The sequence below is a fragment of the Anguilla anguilla genome, chromosome 2 (genome assembly GCF_013347855.1).
Source record: "Anguilla anguilla isolate fAngAng1 chromosome 2, fAngAng1.pri, whole genome shotgun sequence".
Classification (NCBI taxonomy): domain Eukaryota; kingdom Metazoa; phylum Chordata; class Actinopteri; order Anguilliformes; family Anguillidae; genus Anguilla; species Anguilla anguilla.
The window spans coordinates 70,690,416-70,708,798 of NC_049202.1; the positions used below are offsets into that span (position 1 = coordinate 70,690,416).

The window sequence follows — 18,383 nt, forward strand, 5'->3', positions numbered from 1 at the left end:
TGCGTGTGTGTCTGTGTGTGTGTGTGTGTGTTTGTGTGTGTGAGTAACACCAAATATAATAACACCAAATAAATACCCCTAGCATTTTAATGGTCAAGGAATAAATGCTTTCATCGCTACATCATTTTATGTTTCTCATTCTCTTTTTCTCGGTCGTGACCGATGTATGTCTGTCTGCCTGTCTGCAGAGCAAACGTGGCTATTAAAAACCTGTGGCAGCTGAAGTAGCCTGGGGCCGGCTTTTTAAAGGGAGTCCAATTTGGCGTGAAAACTGTGAATTTTCAAAGACTGCTGCCGCCCACTGTCGCCGTTGCCATGTGAAATTATGGGCTAGATGAAGGCTCCGTGCAGCCTCTGAAAAAGAACTGAGAAACATGTCTGCAGGCATGAAAGTGCTCTGAGATTTAGCCTCTCGTTTGATTTCCTTTTTTTTATATATATATAAATAACTAAAGACCAGGGAAATAACTAAATACCAGGGAAATCTTTTAATATGTCCTCTTTAGAGTCATCTAACTGAAAAGTATTTTAATCAATTGTTACATGTTTTATGAGCAGAGATAGTCCTCCACTTTTGATCTCATTTTGAGAATGAAGCAGAGTTGAAATTTTAAAAAAGGGAAAAAGGGAGATCTGTTCATTTGTTGCCTGCCTCAGATATTCCTCAGTTTCTACAGCTAGCAAGAAGAACATCTGTAGGAACACCCATAACCCTGCCCTGGGAAATTTCTGCGTAAGAGGAAAACATGAGAAGCTCATCTCTCCGCTTTCCAAGTGGACATGCAGCTGGGCTCTCTCCTCTTCCTGGAGCAATTTGCATCCATATTAAAAGCCTGCTGTTCAATCTGGTGAATTTATGCCCAATTTAGGCATGCTGCTGTGTCCATTAAAAACGGGATTCATCATTCAATTTGTTCATCTGAGTGGCTCAGTCAAATGTCTTCATCTAAAAGGCAACCTGTGAGGTGTTTTTTTTTGGGTTATTTTCTGTCCACCCCAGACCTCATTCGAACAACAGCAGCTCATGTCATGTCCCTTCTGAGTGCTCGGAGCACTGGTTAAGTTGCTTAGATAAGACAGAAATCGGAAATCCTCCTGTCCCGTTGGTCCCCTCTCCTCTGACCCTGTTGAACCCTTCGCCTGGTACCGCGGCCTTTGCTCTGCCGGAACACGGAATGCGGAATACGGAACGCGGAATCTTCCCAGCCAACGGAACGAACGGCACAGAGGGCCTGCCAGACTCTAATAGAACACAGTGACTTTGTCACTGAAATAATAGGCCGTTGCTATAATGCAGCAGCCACCCTCATCAGGGCCCAGACTGCCGGTATGAGGAGCGCTTCTGTGCCCGTCATCACAGACTAGTTTTGTTATGCTGCCAGCCCCCCCCCCCCCCCTACCCCGCAGATTGCTTCCGCTCCGAGGGTGCCTTTCAAACGACTGTCCTTTTTGGATGTCTTTCAGCAAACTCCCCAGCTGGGCCCGAGCCGTGGTCCCCAAAATCTTCTACGTGACAGAGAAGGCCTGGAACTACTACCCTTACACCATCACAGGTGAGGTCCCCGAAACTGAGAGAGAGCTGTTTGCACTGGTTTCGTATCGGCCTATCAGAAGCCTGAGATACAGACGCAGGAGATACGGGGGGGGGGGGGGGGGGGGGGGGAAACAAGGCGACGTTCAGAAAATGTAAAAAACAGGTATACTACTTCCTGTGCGTGGCTTGGCTACGCGAGCTGAAATGTGGCCATTGGCGATCGGGAGTGGTCGTGATTAGCTTGAGAGACATCGGGACGAGATTAGACTTGATGCACTTATCTGGAGCCCGGGGAATCGACAGGAGGCCAGGGAGGGAGTGGGGACTGGCCAGCGCAGCCATTTCCCGGGCTTGTGCTGCTGTGCACTCTGACAAATGCCTCAATCCTGGTCATTACTGTGGGGGGAGGCGGGGGGGGGGGCGGGGGGGGGGGGGGGTAGTGTTTGGCTGTGAAGGGACCGGGGATAATTGCATTGCATTTGCTGCAGTGCAGCGTTCTTCTCACAATAGCACCTTGCCCCGGCCCCGGCGGTCGATGCCTCTGAATCTCACAACATCCCACATCTGTTATCTGGGAGGCGGGAGCCCCTTTGCAGAGGCATCGGCGCTAATGGCGAATTCGGCGGGGGGGAGAGACGGCGGGCGGCCGCTCGTTAAACCGCTCCCTCGCGCGGCCCGGGCGCGGTCGCTTCCCCCCCCCCCCGCGCGCGCTAATCGAGTAGCCTGCGAACTGAGAACCACGTGCGCCATTTGTGCAACGCTGGGGGGGCAAGCGCAGGGCCAGCTGAGGATGAGCATTCTTCTGCTAGAGCTAATGTTCCCCGATGTCAGTGAAAGCGCAGATGTAGGATCGGGCTGGGGGGGGGGGGGGTTGGGGGGGGGGTTTCAGTATTGACGCTGAAATGCACCGTGGTCCGAAAAGCTGCCTGCGTGCTCGCCGCCGATTGGTTGATGTTTGTTTCCTCTCCTTCGCCACGCTGCTGCTGCTGCTGCTGATGCCCCACCCCCAATGGCGCGGCGGTTCCAGAGTACACGGTGAGTAATTTTTTATTTATTTATTTTTAACGTGGACTTCTGTTGATCTCTGTGCTGCTTGCGACACAGGCCGGTTTTCAGAATGTACATCAAACAGACCTCACATGCGCGGAGAACACGAGGGAAGCGAAAGCCGGGGATTGTGGGAAAGGCGCACTCTCCATCCATTTTACAGTGCTGTTCCTGCTCCCTGCTCTCTCTCTCTCTCTCTCTCTCTCTCTCTCTCTCTCCCTCTCTCTTCTCTCCCGTAACTGTTGTCACAATGAGCCGCTGACAGGTTGGTTGGTGGTGGTCAGGGCCGGCCTGTGGCATAAACGGTCTATGCGATTGGTTAGGGCCACACACAACCGCTAGGGGCGGCACACGATCCAATGTTTATCTAAAGGTAAACAACGTTATTTTCGCCATTACGTTATTCATCCCCTATCGCGGAAATAGCGGTATAAATTTGAAACAGAATGGCAACCAAACATTTCATAACAATGTAATATAAGAAGGATTTTACAAAGCGAACCCCCCCCCCCCGGACAGATTTGCTTATGGCCCCCGAAATCCTCGGGCCGGCCCTGGTGGTGGCGGCAGGCGTTGCTCCCCTGGCTCCGCGGGTGAAAGCCGTTTTTTAATTCGGACGAAGGGCCCGGGGGGTGCGCAGAGGGCGTCGTGCTCCGCCGCACAACACAGCGACATTCCAGCTTTTCTGGAAAGGGGGGGGCAGTCAACACAAGCACCCCCGTCGCTGTCTGCCACAGGACACGTCCCCTCTGGATTCTGTGACTGTCCAATCAGGAATCAGTCTTACGTGTCCGAATTTGTTGGCGGACCGTAACGTTTATTAAAAGAGGTTTAAATACTGTGTGTGTGTGTGTGTCCATGGCATAACATGCTATCTCATGCACACACAGGCATTAACTGATTTATTTTGCTTATGGCTACAATTACTATATTATACATATTAATATACAATTGTATGTGTGCAACATGGTAAATACTTTACAGTATAGTGCAGTAAGTTCTCACACAGCATCATGCAAGTATTCCAGAGCGGGAAAATTTAAGAAAATAAGATCAAAAATGAAATCAGCTCAAGTTCAAACTGACAGTAAAAACTACATAAATGGCACATACTGTACGTTCGTTCCGGGTAATGCAGTAGAGAGCTAGCAGAGAGAGCTTGCGCTTGCCTTAACACAAAATGGCGGAGGAGCAATTCGTACTACTATAAAAGCAAGGACGTACGATTTTCTTTCTTCCTTTGGTTGTAACTTATTAAAAGCTCCCTTGATCATCTCAATAGAGCGAATTAATCAAATAATCCAATTAGCGTTTAACTTTTGAAAATCGTCCGGGGAAAGGGGAGCTCATTTAAAAAACGGCTGCAGCACCGTCTCAAGCGAGGCAGAAGGTCTCTTAGATAAGCACAGAGTTCTAAATTTAGCCCGGGACTCTCTCTTGCTCCCAGAACCTCGTTAATGTTTTATGTGGACGTTCACCCCCGCGGCCGTCTCCTCTCCGGGCCTCCTGCTCAAATGATTTGCAGAGAGAGGGGGAGGCGTGATTTCGTCGCCCTCGCCTCTGCTGATGTCCGCTCGCGAAAAGCGATCTCCGAGGCCTCGCTCGATCGATTTTTGACGTCCTGCGGCCCGCCGACGAGGGAACGAATCAGACGAAGACGCCGGCGTCAGGAGGCGTGGCGACGGACAGCGAGCCGCGAGCTGACCCGTAAAATTATCCCCCGCCCCCCAAAAAAAAAAAAAAAGCAAAGCCGTTTCGCTAAGCGAACAGGGGTACGCTGGCCGTTGCTGTTTTCTGAAAACGGCAACATGTGTGAACATCCGCAGGAGGTCTGCAATTAGGCAAACGGGGCCTCGCCTTTTCCCCGAGAACGCGCGAAAAGGTCAGAGACGCGCAGCAAGAAATCGAGTTCCGGCCAAAACGCAGGGCTTTTTTTCTGCCAGGCCGGAGCAGCCGAAGTTCGCTGCTGGCTGTAGACAAATGGTAAATGGGCTGCATTTATATAGCAGCTTTTATCCAAAGCGCTTTACAATTGATGCCTCTCATTCGCCAGAGCAGTTAGGGATTAGGTGTCTTGCTCAAGAACACTTTGACATGCCCAGGGCGGGGTTTGAACCGGCAACCCTCCGACTGCCAGACAATCGGTCTTACCTCCTGAGCTATGTCGCCCCAGTAAACCTAAACGCGGTAACGGAGCATGTTTTTGGAGGGGGGGGGCGGGGGGCTGCGTTTGAGCCGGGGGGAGGGACGGCCGCTGCGCGAGGCGCACCTGCGGCCGCAGAGAGGAGTGGAGTCAGCGGAAACGAAAAGCCAAAAAACCCAAAAACCGCTGCATTGGCGCGTTCGCCGCTCCTCGCCCCTCCCCCCCCCCCCCCCCCGCTGCGTTCGAGCACGAGCGGGAAGAAGCCGGAAGGTCCACGCTGACACCCCTCGAGGGGCCGATCGTCAGCCCCGGCCAGCCCATCTGTGTCCCACCCCCCACCCACCCCCCAAAAAAAAAAAACGAAATTGGCAAGTCACCTTACAGCCAGGGAACAGGGCCCGGCTGAGGCTTCTGCTGTTAAGTGCAGGTAGAACACAAGCAGGCCGGAGAATGCACTGCTTATGACTGTAATTACGTTGAAATTACACCTTTTTAGTTGCTGAAACCTGTGAAAATTTAATATGCAAAGACGGAGAGAAAAGCTCGGTTTGGGCGTGCAGCTCTTAAAGGCAACGTTGGGGTCGTCTTCTTTGTTCTAAAACACGCCAGGCGCCCCTTTCACGTTCCTCACGCCGTGCACCAAAATCAACACGGGCCAGAGATCGTCCCAGTTCAGTTTTTCTACGGCACATAGACTCTTCCTTTTGCATTGAGGTTCAGTGATCTTTTTTTATTTTTGGTTCTGAGAGTCGGCTTGTTGTTCGCACATGCTCAGTGTGTGAGGTCTGTACCCGCCCCCTCCCCCCCCTCCCCTTCCCTCTCCCCGTGGCCTCATAGAGGTGTAATCCGAGGGAGATGAGGCCTTGGCTTTCGTAATCGTCTCATCTATTCACTGCGGTGACATTCCATTGAGGAAAGACAGCTCCCATTGCAGCATCACCTGTGGGTGCTGAGACCAAAGCGGCTCAGTCCGCCTGCTCAGCTCCACCAGGCTCTCCATCAACACAACAGATGCCTCTCTCTCTCTCTGCGTGTGTGCCAGCAGTGTGAAAACAATGCCCCGCATCGCAGACGAAGAACCAAAGACGAATTCATGATTTTCCCTTTTTTTTTTCTCTCTGTCGCTCATGCAGACACACACATACGCTCACATACACACACACACACACACACACTCATATATACACATGCACAAGGGAGCGAAAGTCCACTCTAATATCTGTCAGTCCCACAAATCGGCAGGAATCTCCAGAGAGCTGCCTGAGCTCAGAGAGACTTAATGGTGATTAATTACTGAGACACGCTCTCCCACGGGTTCCATTCTACTCTCCCACGGGTTCCATTCTACTCTCCCACGAGTTCCATTCTACTCTCCCACAAGCTCCATTCTACTCTCCCAAAGCCACGGGCTCCATTCTACTCTCCCACAAGCTCCATTCTACTCTCCCACAAGCTCCATTCTACTCTCATACGAGCTCCATTCTACTCTCCCACGGGTTCCATTCTACTCTCCCACGGGTTCCATTCTACTCTCCCACGAGTTCCATTCTACTCTCCCACAAGCTCCATTCTACTCTCCCACGGGCTCCATTCTACTCTCCCACGAGCTCCATTCTACTCTCCCACGAGCTCCATTCTACTCTCCCACAAGCTCCATTCTACTCTCCCACGGGCTCCATTCTACTCTCCCACGAGCTCCATTCTACTCTCCCACGGGCTCCATTCTACTCTCCCACGGGCTCCATTCTACTCTCCCACGAGCTCCATTCTACTCTCCCACAAGCTCCATTCTACTCTCCCACAAGCTCCATTCTACTCTCCCACGGGCTCCATTCTACTCTCCCACGAGCTCCATTCTACTCTCCCACGGGCTCCATTCTACTCTCCCACGGGCTCCATTCTACTCTCCCACGAGCTCCATTCTACTCTCCCACGAGCTCCATTCTACTCTCCCAAAGCCACGGGCTCCATTCTACTCTCCCACAAGCTCCATTCTACTCTCCCACAAGCTCCATTCTACTCTCCCACGAGCTCCATTCTACTCTCCCACGAGCTCCATTCTACTCTCCCACGAGCTCCATTCTACTCTCCCACAAGCTCCATTCTACTCTCCCACGAGCTCCATTCTACTCTCCCACGGGTTCCATTCTACTCTCCCACAAGCTCCATTCTACTCTCCCACGAGCTCCATTCTACTCTCCCGCGAGCTCCATTCTACTCTCCCGCGAGCTCCATTCTACTCTCCCACGAGCTCCATTCTACTCTCCCACAAGCTCTATTCTACTCTCCCACAAGCTCTATTCTACTCTCCCACAAGCTCCATTCTACTCTCCCACAAGCTCCATTCTACTTTCCCACAAGCTCCATTCTACTCTCCCGCAAGCCGGGAGCTGCATTCTACTCTCCCACAAGCCACGAGCTCCATTCTACTCTCCCACAAGCCACAAGCTGCATTCTGCTCTCCCACAAGCCACAAGCTGCATTCTACTCTCCCACAAGCCACAAGCTCCATTCTACTCTCCCACAAGCCATAAGCTGCATTCTACTCTCCCAAAGCCACGAGCTGCATTCTACTCTCCCACAAGCCGCGAGCTGCATTCTACTCTCCCGCGAGCTCTATTCTACTTTCCCACAAGCTCCATTCTACTCTCCCGCAAGCCGGGAGCTGCATTCTACTCTCCCATAAGCCACAAGCTGCATTCTACTCTCCCAAAGCCACAAGCTGCATTCTACTCTCCCACAAGCCGCGAGCTGCATTCTACTCTCCCACAAGCCACGAGCTGCATTCTACTCTCCCGCGAGCTCTATTCTACTTTCCCACAAGCTCCATTCTACTCTCCCACAAGCCGCGAGCTGCATTCTACTCTCCCACAAGCCGCGAGCTGCATTCTACTCTCCCACAAGCCGCGAGCTGCATTCTATTCTCCCACAAGCCACGAGCTGCATTCTACTCTCCCGCAAGCCGCGAGCTGCATTCTACTCTCCCGCAAGCCGCGAGCTGCATTCTACTCTCCCGCAAGCCGCGAGCTGCATTCTATTTTCCCACAAGCCGCGAGCTGCATTCTACTCTCCCACAAGCCGCGAGCTGCATTCTACTCTCCCACAAGCCACGAGCTCCATTCTACTCTCCCACAAGCTCCATTCTACTCTCCCACAAGCTCCATTCTACTTTCCCACAAGCTCCATTCTACTCTCCCGCAAGCCGGGAGCTGCATTCTACTCTCCCACAAGCCACGAGCTCCATTCTACTCTCCCACAAGCCACAAGCTGCATTCTGCTCTCCCACAAGCCACAAGCTGCATTCTACTCTCCCACAAGCCACAAGCTCCATTCTACTCTCCCACAAGCCATAAGCTGCATTCTACTCTCCCAAAGCCACGAGCTGCATTCTACTCTCCCACAAGCCGCGAGCTGCATTCTACTCTCCCGCGAGCTCTATTCTACTTTCCCACAAGCTCCATTCTACTCTCCCGCAAGCCGGGAGCTGCATTCTACTCTCCCATAAGCCACAAGCTGCATTCTACTCTCCCAAAGCCACAAGCTGCATTCTACTCTCCACAAGCCGCGAGCTGCATTCTACTCTCCCACAAGCCACGAGCTGCATTCTACTCTCCCGCGAGCTCTATTCTACTTTCCCACAAGCTCCATTCTACTCTCCCACAAGCCGCGAGCTGCATTCTACTCTCCCACAAGCCGCGAGCTGCATTCTACTCTCCCACAAGCCGCGAGCTGCATTCTATTCTCCCACAAGCCACGAGCTGCATTCTACTCTCCCGCAAGCCGCGAGCTGCATTCTACTCTCCCGCAAGCCGCGAGCTGCATTCTACTCTCCCACAAGCCGCGAGCTGCATTCTATTTTCCCACAAGCCGCGAGCTGCATTCTACTCTCCCACAAGCCGCGAGCTGCATTCTACTCTCCCACAAGCCGCGAGCTGCATTCTACTCTCCCACAAGCCGCGAGCTCCAGTCTACTCTATATTCTCCCAGGGCTGCGTTATGATTGCTTTCCCCCTGTCGACTTCCCCCTGCCCTGTGCGTCTTTCAATGTCAGCCCCTGTGACTGAAGCTGTGCGGTACACGTAAGAGAGAGAGCATACAGCCCCGTTTACAGGGAATGGCCTGAATCTGAGCCTCGAGGCTCAAAACCCGAGCGGTAGTAAAGTAGCCGTGAACGCGGGAGACGGGAGCCATAGCGGCTCAGCAGGGTAAATATGCATTTCCCCTCCGCAGCCTCTCTAGAGCCGCGCTGAGCTTCCCACTGAGGTTTGGCTCACTCTGTTCTTTATCCCCGCGTCAACCTGCCAGGACGGAGTGGTCGATAACTCCCAGCCCAGCTGGACCCTGGGTCCCGGGGGTCTCGCACTGCCGTACCGGAGTGTGTCTTACTGCGTCATACCTGTGTATGTGTCTGCTTCTCGTCAGCTGAGTACATGGATGTACAGCCTTTTATGCAGTACTGGACTCAACTATGCTGTACTGTACTGTACTATGCTGTACTACATCGTACTGTACTTTACTATATTGTACTATGCTGTACTACATTGTACTGTACTGTACTACATTGTACTATGCTGTACTACATCGTACTGTGCTGTACTATATTGTACTATGCTGTACTACGTTGTACTGTACTCTACTATATTGTACTATTCTGTACTACATTGTACTGTACTGTACTACATTGTACTATGCTGTACTACATCGTACTGTGCTGTACTATATTGTACCATGCTGTACTACATCGTACTGTACTGTACTATATTGTACTATGCTGTACTACATCGTACTGTACTGTACTATATTGTACTATGCTGTACTACGTTGTACTGCACTTTACTATATTGTACCATGCTGTACTACATCGTACTGTACTGTACTATATTATACTATGCTGTACTACGTTGTACTGTACTGTACTATATTGTACTATGCTGTACTACGTTGTACTGTACTGTACTATATTGTACTATGCTGTACTACGTTGTACTGTACTGTACTATATTGTACTGTGCTGTACTACATCGTACTGTGCTGTACTATGTTGTACTATGCTGTACTACATCGTACTGTACTATATTGTACTATGCTGTACTACGTTGTACTGTACTGTACTATATTGTACTATGCTGTACTGTCCAACAGTGTTTGTGTTGTCGTGATCTTGAAGGGTTAATCCAGGCAGAGGCCTGTGGGGGTACTTGTGTAGTTGTGTGTTGTTGCGCGTCGGTCTCTGGCGACCTCGGCTGACCTCAGGGGCCCCCGAGCGTTCTCTGCGAAAGGCAGGAGAGGGCGTAGAGGAGGTGCCCGACGCAGCAGCGGGCTGACTGTGACTGTGCTCCCCCCCCCCCCCGCGTCTTGCCTGCTGACTCTGCAGGGTCACCTTTCACAGCTGGCAAAACCCAGCCTGATTTATTTCACATCCAGCACAAGCCCCCCCCCTCACCCCCCGCCCCCCTTCCCCTCACCCCCCCCCCCCCCCACCACCCCTTCTGACTTCCATGCGCCGTTTCCCTTTTATCATCTAACCGTTTCTGACAAAGTGGGGGAGTGGGAGGGGGAAGATAGAATGCGGGAGCCACTTATTAAATCAGGAAAATGAACAGATACAATTAAAGAGCTCATTGCATTCTGAGAGGAAGTCATATTCGTTTTAAGTGTAGTGTTTTAGTATTGAAAATGCCCACCACCCCCCCCTCCCCCCGCTTTTTTTAATGCTGTCTTCTTTGTCTTTTCAGTGTTCCTTCTTGCCAAAGTTCTCCATTCATATAGAAACAAAATACGAGGACAACAAAGGCTCAAATGACAATGTGAGTATGTGTCATAAATTTGGGAATGTATGGTGTGTATGTATGTCTGTTTGTGTGTGTGTGTATGTGTGTGTGTGTATGTATATGTGTGTGTGTGTGTGTGTGTATGTATGTGTGTGTGTGTGTGTGTGTGTATGTATATATGTGTGTGTGTATGGGTGTGTATGTGTGTGTGTGTGTGTGTGCGTGTGTGTGTGTGTTGGTATGTGTATGTGTGTGTGTGTGTGTGTGTTGGTATGTGTGTGTGTGTGTGTGTTGGTATGTGTGTGTGTGTATGTATATATGTGTGTGTGTGTGTATGTATATATGTGTGTGTGTGTGTGTGTGTATGGGTGTTGGTGTGTGTGTGTTGGTATGTGTGTGTGTTGGCATGTGTGTGTGTGTGTGTATGTATATATGTGTGTGTGTATGGGTGTGTATGTGTGTGTATGTGTGTGTGTGTGTGTGTGTGTGTATGTATATATGTGTGTGTGTATGTGTGTGTATGTGTGTGTATGTGTGTGTGTGTGTGTGTGTGTGTGTGTGTATGTATATATGTGTGTGTGTATGTGTGTGTATGTGTGTGTATGTGTGTGTGTGTGTATGTATATATGTGTGTGTGTATGTGTGTGTGCATGTATGTGTGTGTGTGTGTGTGTATGTATATATGTGTGTGTGTATGTGTGTGTATGTGTGTGTGTGTGTGTGTGTGTGTGTGTGTGTGTATGTATATATGTGTGTGTGTATGTGTGTGTATGTGTGTGTATGTGTGTGTATGTGTGTGTGTGTGTGTGTGTGTGTATATATGTGTGTGTGTATGTGTGTGTATGTGTGTGTATGTGTGTGTGTTGTGTGTGTGTGTGTGTGTGTATGTATATATGTGTGTGTGTATGTGTGTGTATGTGTGTGTATGTGTGTGTGTGTGTGTGTGTGTGTGTGTGTGTGTGTGTATGTGTGTGTATGTGTGTGTATGTGTGTGTGTGTGTTGGTGTGTGAGTGTTGGTATGTGTGTGTGTGTGTGTGTGTGTGTTGGCATGTGTGTGTGGGTATGTGTGTGTGTGTGTATGTATGTGTGTGTGTATGTGTGTGTGTGTGTGTATGTATATATGTGTGTGTGTGTGTGTGCATGTATGTGTGTGTGTGTGTATGTATGTATATATGTGTGTGTGTGTGTGTGTGTGTGTGGTGTGTGTGTGTATGTATGTGTGTGTGTATGTGTGTGTGTGTGTGTATGTATATATGTGTGTGTGTGTGTGTGCATGTATGTGTGTGTGTGTGTATGTATGTATATATGTGTGTGTGTGTGTGTGTGTGTGTGTGTGTGTGTGTGTATTCCATGGGTCTGTCTTGTCTTTCCTCTGGCCCTCTGGTGGCTGGGACATGCACTCCCCTGTAATCAGGACGGCAGAGTCACTGTTGGGCGGGCCGGGCGGCTCACCCTTCTGCACGGAATGCCTTCATGGCTTTACTAGCCCCACCTGTCCTACCTGTAAAAGTATGTCGCTAAATCCATCTGCTACACAAAGCACCGCCTTCTCATTCTCAAGCTCCCTCTTGCACGCTAATGTTATGCTGTAGGTTTATGTTCCTTAGCTCTTCTAAGTCGTGTATTACCAGTAACTATCAGTTTTGAACCCTGATGGCTTGGTCTTGTTGCCTGAACCTTTTTGTGTGCACTTACGCAAGTCACTCTGGACAAGAGCGTCTGCTAAATACCTCAATCCAAATGTGTGCATGTTTGTGTTTGTTTTACGTGAGAGCTATGGAAGGTTCTGCACACACAAATCACTGCATTGGCTGTTTGCACATGCTCAGACCTTCTGTAAAATACATATATTTGCAGTCTCTCTCTTCTATCAAACCTATTTCACTCTCTTTCTCTCTCTCTCTCTCTCTCTCCCTCTCTCCCTCTTTCTCTCTCCCTCTCTATAACCTTCCTCTTTTCTTGTCTGCTCATTCTGTCAGTAAGGATGTGAGGGCTCTGCCACCGCCTTGCACAATGTTCAATAAGCACAAGTGGTTTGCCCATGAACAGCAAAACCGTTCATTGTTCCAAGAAAAATCATTATTTTTGTATTCACCGCCCTCCTTCCCCAGCCCTGGTTCCTCTCCTGCCAGTGACTGCCAGTGCTGCACACACACACACATACACACACACAGGCCGCACACCACACACGCGCAAGTTCCAGAACTCATTGTTCCCTCACATTGTGCATACTGCTGCCTCCTCCGCTAAGCCAATAAAAGCCCAAAGTAAACAGCAGCGCAAGGCGTCCTCATATTGCCGCCTTGGAGCAGAGAGCGGCATCCCAGTATCTCACAGAACCACCTCCGCGAGCAGGTCCCTTCTCACAGAATCACCTCCGCGAGCAGGCCCCTTCTCACAGAACCACCTCCGCGAGCAGGCCCCTTCTCACAGAACCACCTCCGTGAGCAGGTCCCTACCTGCTCCGTCTCTGGGCTCTCTGCTTATTCAGGCTGTGCGGTTGAGCAGTGAATGAGCCCAGGTTTTTTGAGGACGTGTTCTCTTTTTCATCACGCGCAGTCTGGTGTTTATATCGCTGTGCGAAGCTGGCACCCGTTTTTTTTTGCAGAGAGGGGGGTTTATAAGTGCCAGGAATGCGCTGCTTATCCATTAGACAACCTGGGACTGTCCCGGGACTGTGTATATTACAAATGGGTTGTGGAAAATGTGAGCATAGCTTGCACTGCGGCTTGATGGCACTGTCCACCGCTGCACAGCCTCAGCAGGCCACGCCCCCCGCCCACGGTCTCCCGGGATACAGCACACACGACGGGTCCACAGCTGAGCCACTCCTTATACCTGCACTCAGCTGGGGGGAGAAACAGAGCGGCAGCAGTGATAAAGCCCTGCATATGGATGCCTATTTACACTCATTATTATTATTATTATTATTATTATTATTATTATCATTATTATTATTATTATTATTATCGTTAAAAGCTTTTATAGAGCATTTTCCATATACCCAAAAGTGTGCACAGATAATGGCTGAGGGAGCAGGTATTGACCCCCCCCCCCCCCGCACACCCATAGCCAGGCCCAGAGTACAGCTTGTGTATCGACCCCTGGCTGACTGCAGGCTTGGGTCGGAGTGTGTAACATAATCCCCAGACCGAATGGGTGTCTCATGGTGAAGGAGGTTAGCCTAGAGTCCTCCATGAAATTCGCTTATGTCCTCATTGCGTTTTCGTGCGGTGCATTATCCTCACCCCCGTACCAGCAGTCAGCTGAGTCCCCCCCCCCCCCCCCCCCCCGCCCCCCCCTCCCTCCCTCCCTCCCAATCCTCAGCGTGTTTCAGTGAACGTTATTTCAGCTTGTGCGTGTCGCCCGTAGTCCTGCGGATGAAATATTCGGTTTTTCCTCGTCCCGCGGCACGTGGCCCTGCGCCGTTGGCTTCGGACGGAGAACACGTAGAAGGGGCGGTGCCGTTTCGGTTCGGTTCGCGGATACTCACCTCTGCCACCTCCATCTCCTGCAAATAATTGCCTGGCACTCAGATGGTCTTTCCTGCACACCGATGACCAATTACTGGGTTCTATTTTTTCCCCCCCTGAGCTGCAGAAAAACATCCACAGACATACAGTACATGCCTCCATGTTATTAAGCCTTAACTTTCTCCGTCTTCAGCTCAAATCCCCAGTGGCACTAATGACAGTGATTAGGTCTCTCTATCATTTTGCCAGATTTTAATTAAAGCCATTAATACATCTCTAGGGATAAATGCTTCTGACCATAAGCTTAAAGCCTACCAAACCACTTTTGTTCTGCATTAATGACTTGACAGTTTGTAGTTGATTGATGAATGAATGAATGGATGAATGAACAAATTAATGAATGAATGAATGAACGAATGAATGGATGAATGAATGAATGGACAAATAGCAATGCGGTATAGGGGATGTGCATGCATTTCAAACTGCAGTGTCTCTCCGTATAAATAGGCGCCGCAGTCAGTGAATAAGTGGATTTGCAGGTCTAAAGTGTCCATCGGACTCCGGAGGCACGGGACTAGCCACAGAGCAGAGCGGCTCTTTCACCTCACTCCCCCCGCCCCCGCCCCCTTTGATGAAGCGAGCCGCTCACGCAGTCACGCACACCGACTTCAGGCTGCAGGCTTCCCTCTCAGGCTGCAGGGAGAGAGGGAGAACACGCGGAGGCTTCTCGCGAAGAGCAGGGATAAGGTTGCACGGGGTTCTTCGGTGCGCTAATTAAGTCCGCGTAAACCCAGAGGTCCCCCTGGTGGCCACCGGGAAATTAAGCGTCGAGTTAATCTCCGCCTGGCCGAACATTTCAGGCTCTCCCACGTTCGATTCGGAGTTTAGGTTGCGCTATTGAAACTCGACTCAAATTTTACAATTTACCGCATGGTGTGACGCTCTTGCGAGACTTAAGTGTTTGCTTTTGCCTCCAACTGTCATCTCTGTTGGACGTGGGTATGCACCGAATTACGATTGTGCTAGTTTTGATTAGCGTGTGGCCGTTTGTATTCGATTTAGTTTGATTTCATAATGAAACAAAGATTCTGTAGTAATTATATCCCCGCTGTTACCCTAATTTCAGTGACTTCTTGTGGACTATGGCCTGTGGTGTAACACACTGGTGGCAAGTTGCTATTCTGCACAGTAATACATTCTGTAACGGTAGGAAGTCTGCGATATTTCAAAAGCCCGTAGTATTTACTGCCTGCAGATCTTCAAAGCGGTTGAACAGTATCAGCGCAGCATTAGCATCGCGAGGCTAGGGAAGCAGGCAGGAAGCTTCCAGAGTGTCCCTGTGACTTTGGCCAGTTACTCGCCCGCGAGCAAAGACAGTGTAGGCTGTCGGATTTGTTGAGTGCATGAAAAGAAACCATTCGGCCCATCCAGGGCTGGACTGTGGGAGGAAAACTTCTGGGCGGAGTGCAGCTATCCCTGTGCGTGTGCGTGTGTGTGAGCTCCCTGCTGCAGATGGGATTATCGAGAGAGTGAGAGAGAGAGGGGCACTAATGGACCGCCTCAGAGGCATTAGCATCAGAACTGAAATGCTGCGCGATCCCCGGGGAAAATCGCTGATATTAGCCAGGGGAGGCTAAGTATGCTAACGCGGGAGTGAGTGGGTGGGACGCAGCTCCGCGCACGATACGGCTTTTTATCACCGCAGCTCCTCCTGGACCAGAGACAATCCCAGAATGCACTTCAGCTTTTACCGGGTCTTACTCTTTGCCGTCCGTTTACCTCCTGGAACCCTGCCGTGTTTCTCCCGCCTCCGCAGATCTTCGACAGCGAGGCCAAGGACGTGGAGCGGGAGGTGTGCTTCGTGGACATCGCCTACGACGAGATTCCCGAGCGATACTACAAGGAGTCCGAGGTAGAGTTTGGGGGGGTTTGGCGGGGGAGGCCCCCCGGGGGAGGGGAACGAGGGCTTCGCTGTGCAACAACATCCCGCCATTTTGTCAAGCACACACCAGCCGCACACATATTCGTTGTAGATTTTTGAGGGTGTTTGTCGCTCCGTAGACTAACAGATCTGGGATCTGGGGACGCGGCTAGCGTAATCTCTCTCTCTCTCTCCCTCTCTCTCTCCCTCTCTCTCCCTCTCTCTCTCTCTCTCCCGCTCTCTCTCTCTCTCTCTCTCTCTCTCTCCCTCTCTCTCTCTCCCTCCCTCTCTCTCTCTCTCTCTCTCGCCTCGCGCTCCATCGTTCCCCTGCCCGGGGGTCAGCTCGGCACAGCGCCGCACAGTCGCCGCGGTGATTAAATGCGACACCGTCGTAATTAACGAGCCCACTCGGGCTCCCCTGCGGTACAGCTCTGCCGAAAGACGTCTTCCTGGAGGAGGGCTGTGGCTCTCACCCCACCTAACCCCCCTCCCCCCCCCCCCCCCCCGAGCTGCCACCAACTCAGTGGACTATCTACTGCCCCTGTCCTTAGGGGATGGGTGTGTGTGTGTGTGCGTGCGTGGGGATGGAGGGGGGAGTAATCTTTTCAGGGAGGCTCACACAAAAAAAAAGACGGTGCACCGCTGTTTCCTGCTCAGAGAAGGGTGGGGAAATCCCAGAATGCATTTCTTCGCTCTCTTCACACACACAGTGTAAAAATGCTCGTGATTACTTGCGGGCCGTTTGGTTTTTTAATGCACGCGCTCCGTGCCCCGATGCATAAAAGCGTGAGAGAAAGGAGCGCTGAAGCATTCGAGAGGCTGTTGATTAGGCTTCCGGCCGCTCCCCTAAGGTACCGCTGGCTCTGCCACAGTAATGGAATATAAGGCCAGCCCCTCTGGGCATGCACGGGGGGGGGGGGGGGGGGGAGGTGTTATGTGTGCTGAGGCTCTCTCCCAATTACCTCTCTGCGATGGATGTCCCCGCGCTCAGCACCAATCACGACAGACTCTCAACTGGGCCCCAGAGCCGATTCTGCCCCACGGAGCGCGACGCAGGTCCTCTGGGCTCGCTTCCTGCCGATATTTAGCCTTTAGAATGTGACGGGCTCCACAGTTTCATTAAAGGAAAGTGTGCGATTAGTCTTCTGCGCCTATCAATTCCAATTTACTGTCATTCGTGTTCATTTAGATGGGCTTCACAAATTCTGATGCTCAAAGGTGATGTTAAAAAAAATGCCAGTGGTGTTTTTTTTTTAGGCATTGTTGAAGGCACCATCTGTTGTTCACTTTGTCTAGTAGTTTCTGCTAAATGCCTCATTTGCAAGTGCGTTACCAAGTCACGCTGGCGCGCATTTGCCCAGGAAGCAGTTAAAGGCACCGCCGTCGCTCAGGGGCGGATCCAACTTCCTTCCTGTGTGTGTGTCTTTCCCACGATGCCTTGCAGGATCTGCGCTACTTCAAGTCGGAGAAGACGTCGCGGGGCCTGCTCCAGGAGGGCTGGCGGGACACGCAGGAGCCCATCATGTGCTCCTACAAGCTGGTGACCGTCAAGTTCGAGGTGTGGGGCCTGCAGACGCGCGTGGAGCAGTTTGTGCACAAGGTTAGCTTCGTAGCCCCCCCCGGCTCCCGCCCTGCCCCCTGCCCACTAGCCCTCAGCCCCAACCCCAATCCCCAGCTCTGCCCCCTAGCCCTCAGCCCCGCCCCCTACTAGCCCCAACCCCACCCCCACTAGCCCTCAGCCCCGCCCCCACTAGCCCTCAGCCCCAACCCCAATCCCCAGCTCTGCCCCCTAGCCCTCAGTCCCGCCCCCTACTAGCCCCAACCCCACCCCCACTAGCTGTCAGCCCCAACCCCAATCCCCAGCTCCGCCCCCTAATCCTTGGCCCCACCCACACTAGCCCTCAGCCCCGCCCCCACTAGCCCTCAACCGTGTCCCCTACCCCCAGCCCCACTCCCTAGCCCTCAGACCTGCCCCCTAGCCCCAACCACACCCCCACTAGCCCTCAGCCCCGCCCGCTATCCCCAGCACCGCCCCCTCTAGCCCTCAGCCCCACCCCCACTAGCCCTCAGCCCCGCCCCCCGCCCCCTAGCTCTCAGCCCCACCCCCACCTTCTGACTCCTCCCCTGCCATTATGGCTCCCCCCCCCCCCCCCCCCCTATGGTTTCCTCCGTAGCTACCGGCGAGGATTCATGCTCAAGCGCTCGTTAGCGTTAGCGTCCGAGCATGAGTCCCGTGGCTCTGTACCCTGTGACTGTTGCTCTCTGTCGCTGCTGCTGCAGTTTGAAGGCTGGCGGCAGCAGCAGCAGCAGTTCTGGGCACTGAACGCCTCTCTCCCCCCCCCCCCCCCCCCCCCCCCCCACCCCCCCCCCCCCCCCCCCCCCCCCCCCCCTGTCTCTGTCCCAGGTTTGTGCGAGACGTCTTGCTCCTGCTCAGGGCACAGGCAGGCCTTCGGCCTGGGTGGACGAGTGGATCGGTAGGTTCCCCCCCCCCCC

The 18,383-nt window shown here is 52.1% G+C and overlaps 1 protein-coding gene across 3 annotated transcripts in view; it reads left to right on the forward strand.

Moving 5' to 3' along the window:
* The window catches only part of LOC118219632 (cytoplasmic phosphatidylinositol transfer protein 1-like), a 96,467-nt gene that overhangs the window by 60,491 nt on the left and 17,593 nt on the right, over positions 1 to 18,383 (forward strand). For all 3 annotated transcript variants that reach the window (XM_035402960.1, XM_035402962.1, XM_035402961.1), the window contains exons 3-7: positions 1,465 to 1,553; positions 2,562 to 2,569; positions 10,460 to 10,531; positions 15,786 to 15,881; positions 17,335 to 17,490. In XM_035402960.1, coding sequence (XP_035258851.1) covers positions 1,465 to 1,553; positions 2,562 to 2,569; positions 10,460 to 10,531; positions 15,786 to 15,881; positions 17,335 to 17,490 — 421 coding nt within the window. The remainder of the gene's footprint in view (positions 1 to 1,464; positions 1,554 to 2,561; positions 2,570 to 10,459; positions 10,532 to 15,785; positions 15,882 to 17,334; positions 17,491 to 18,383) is intronic.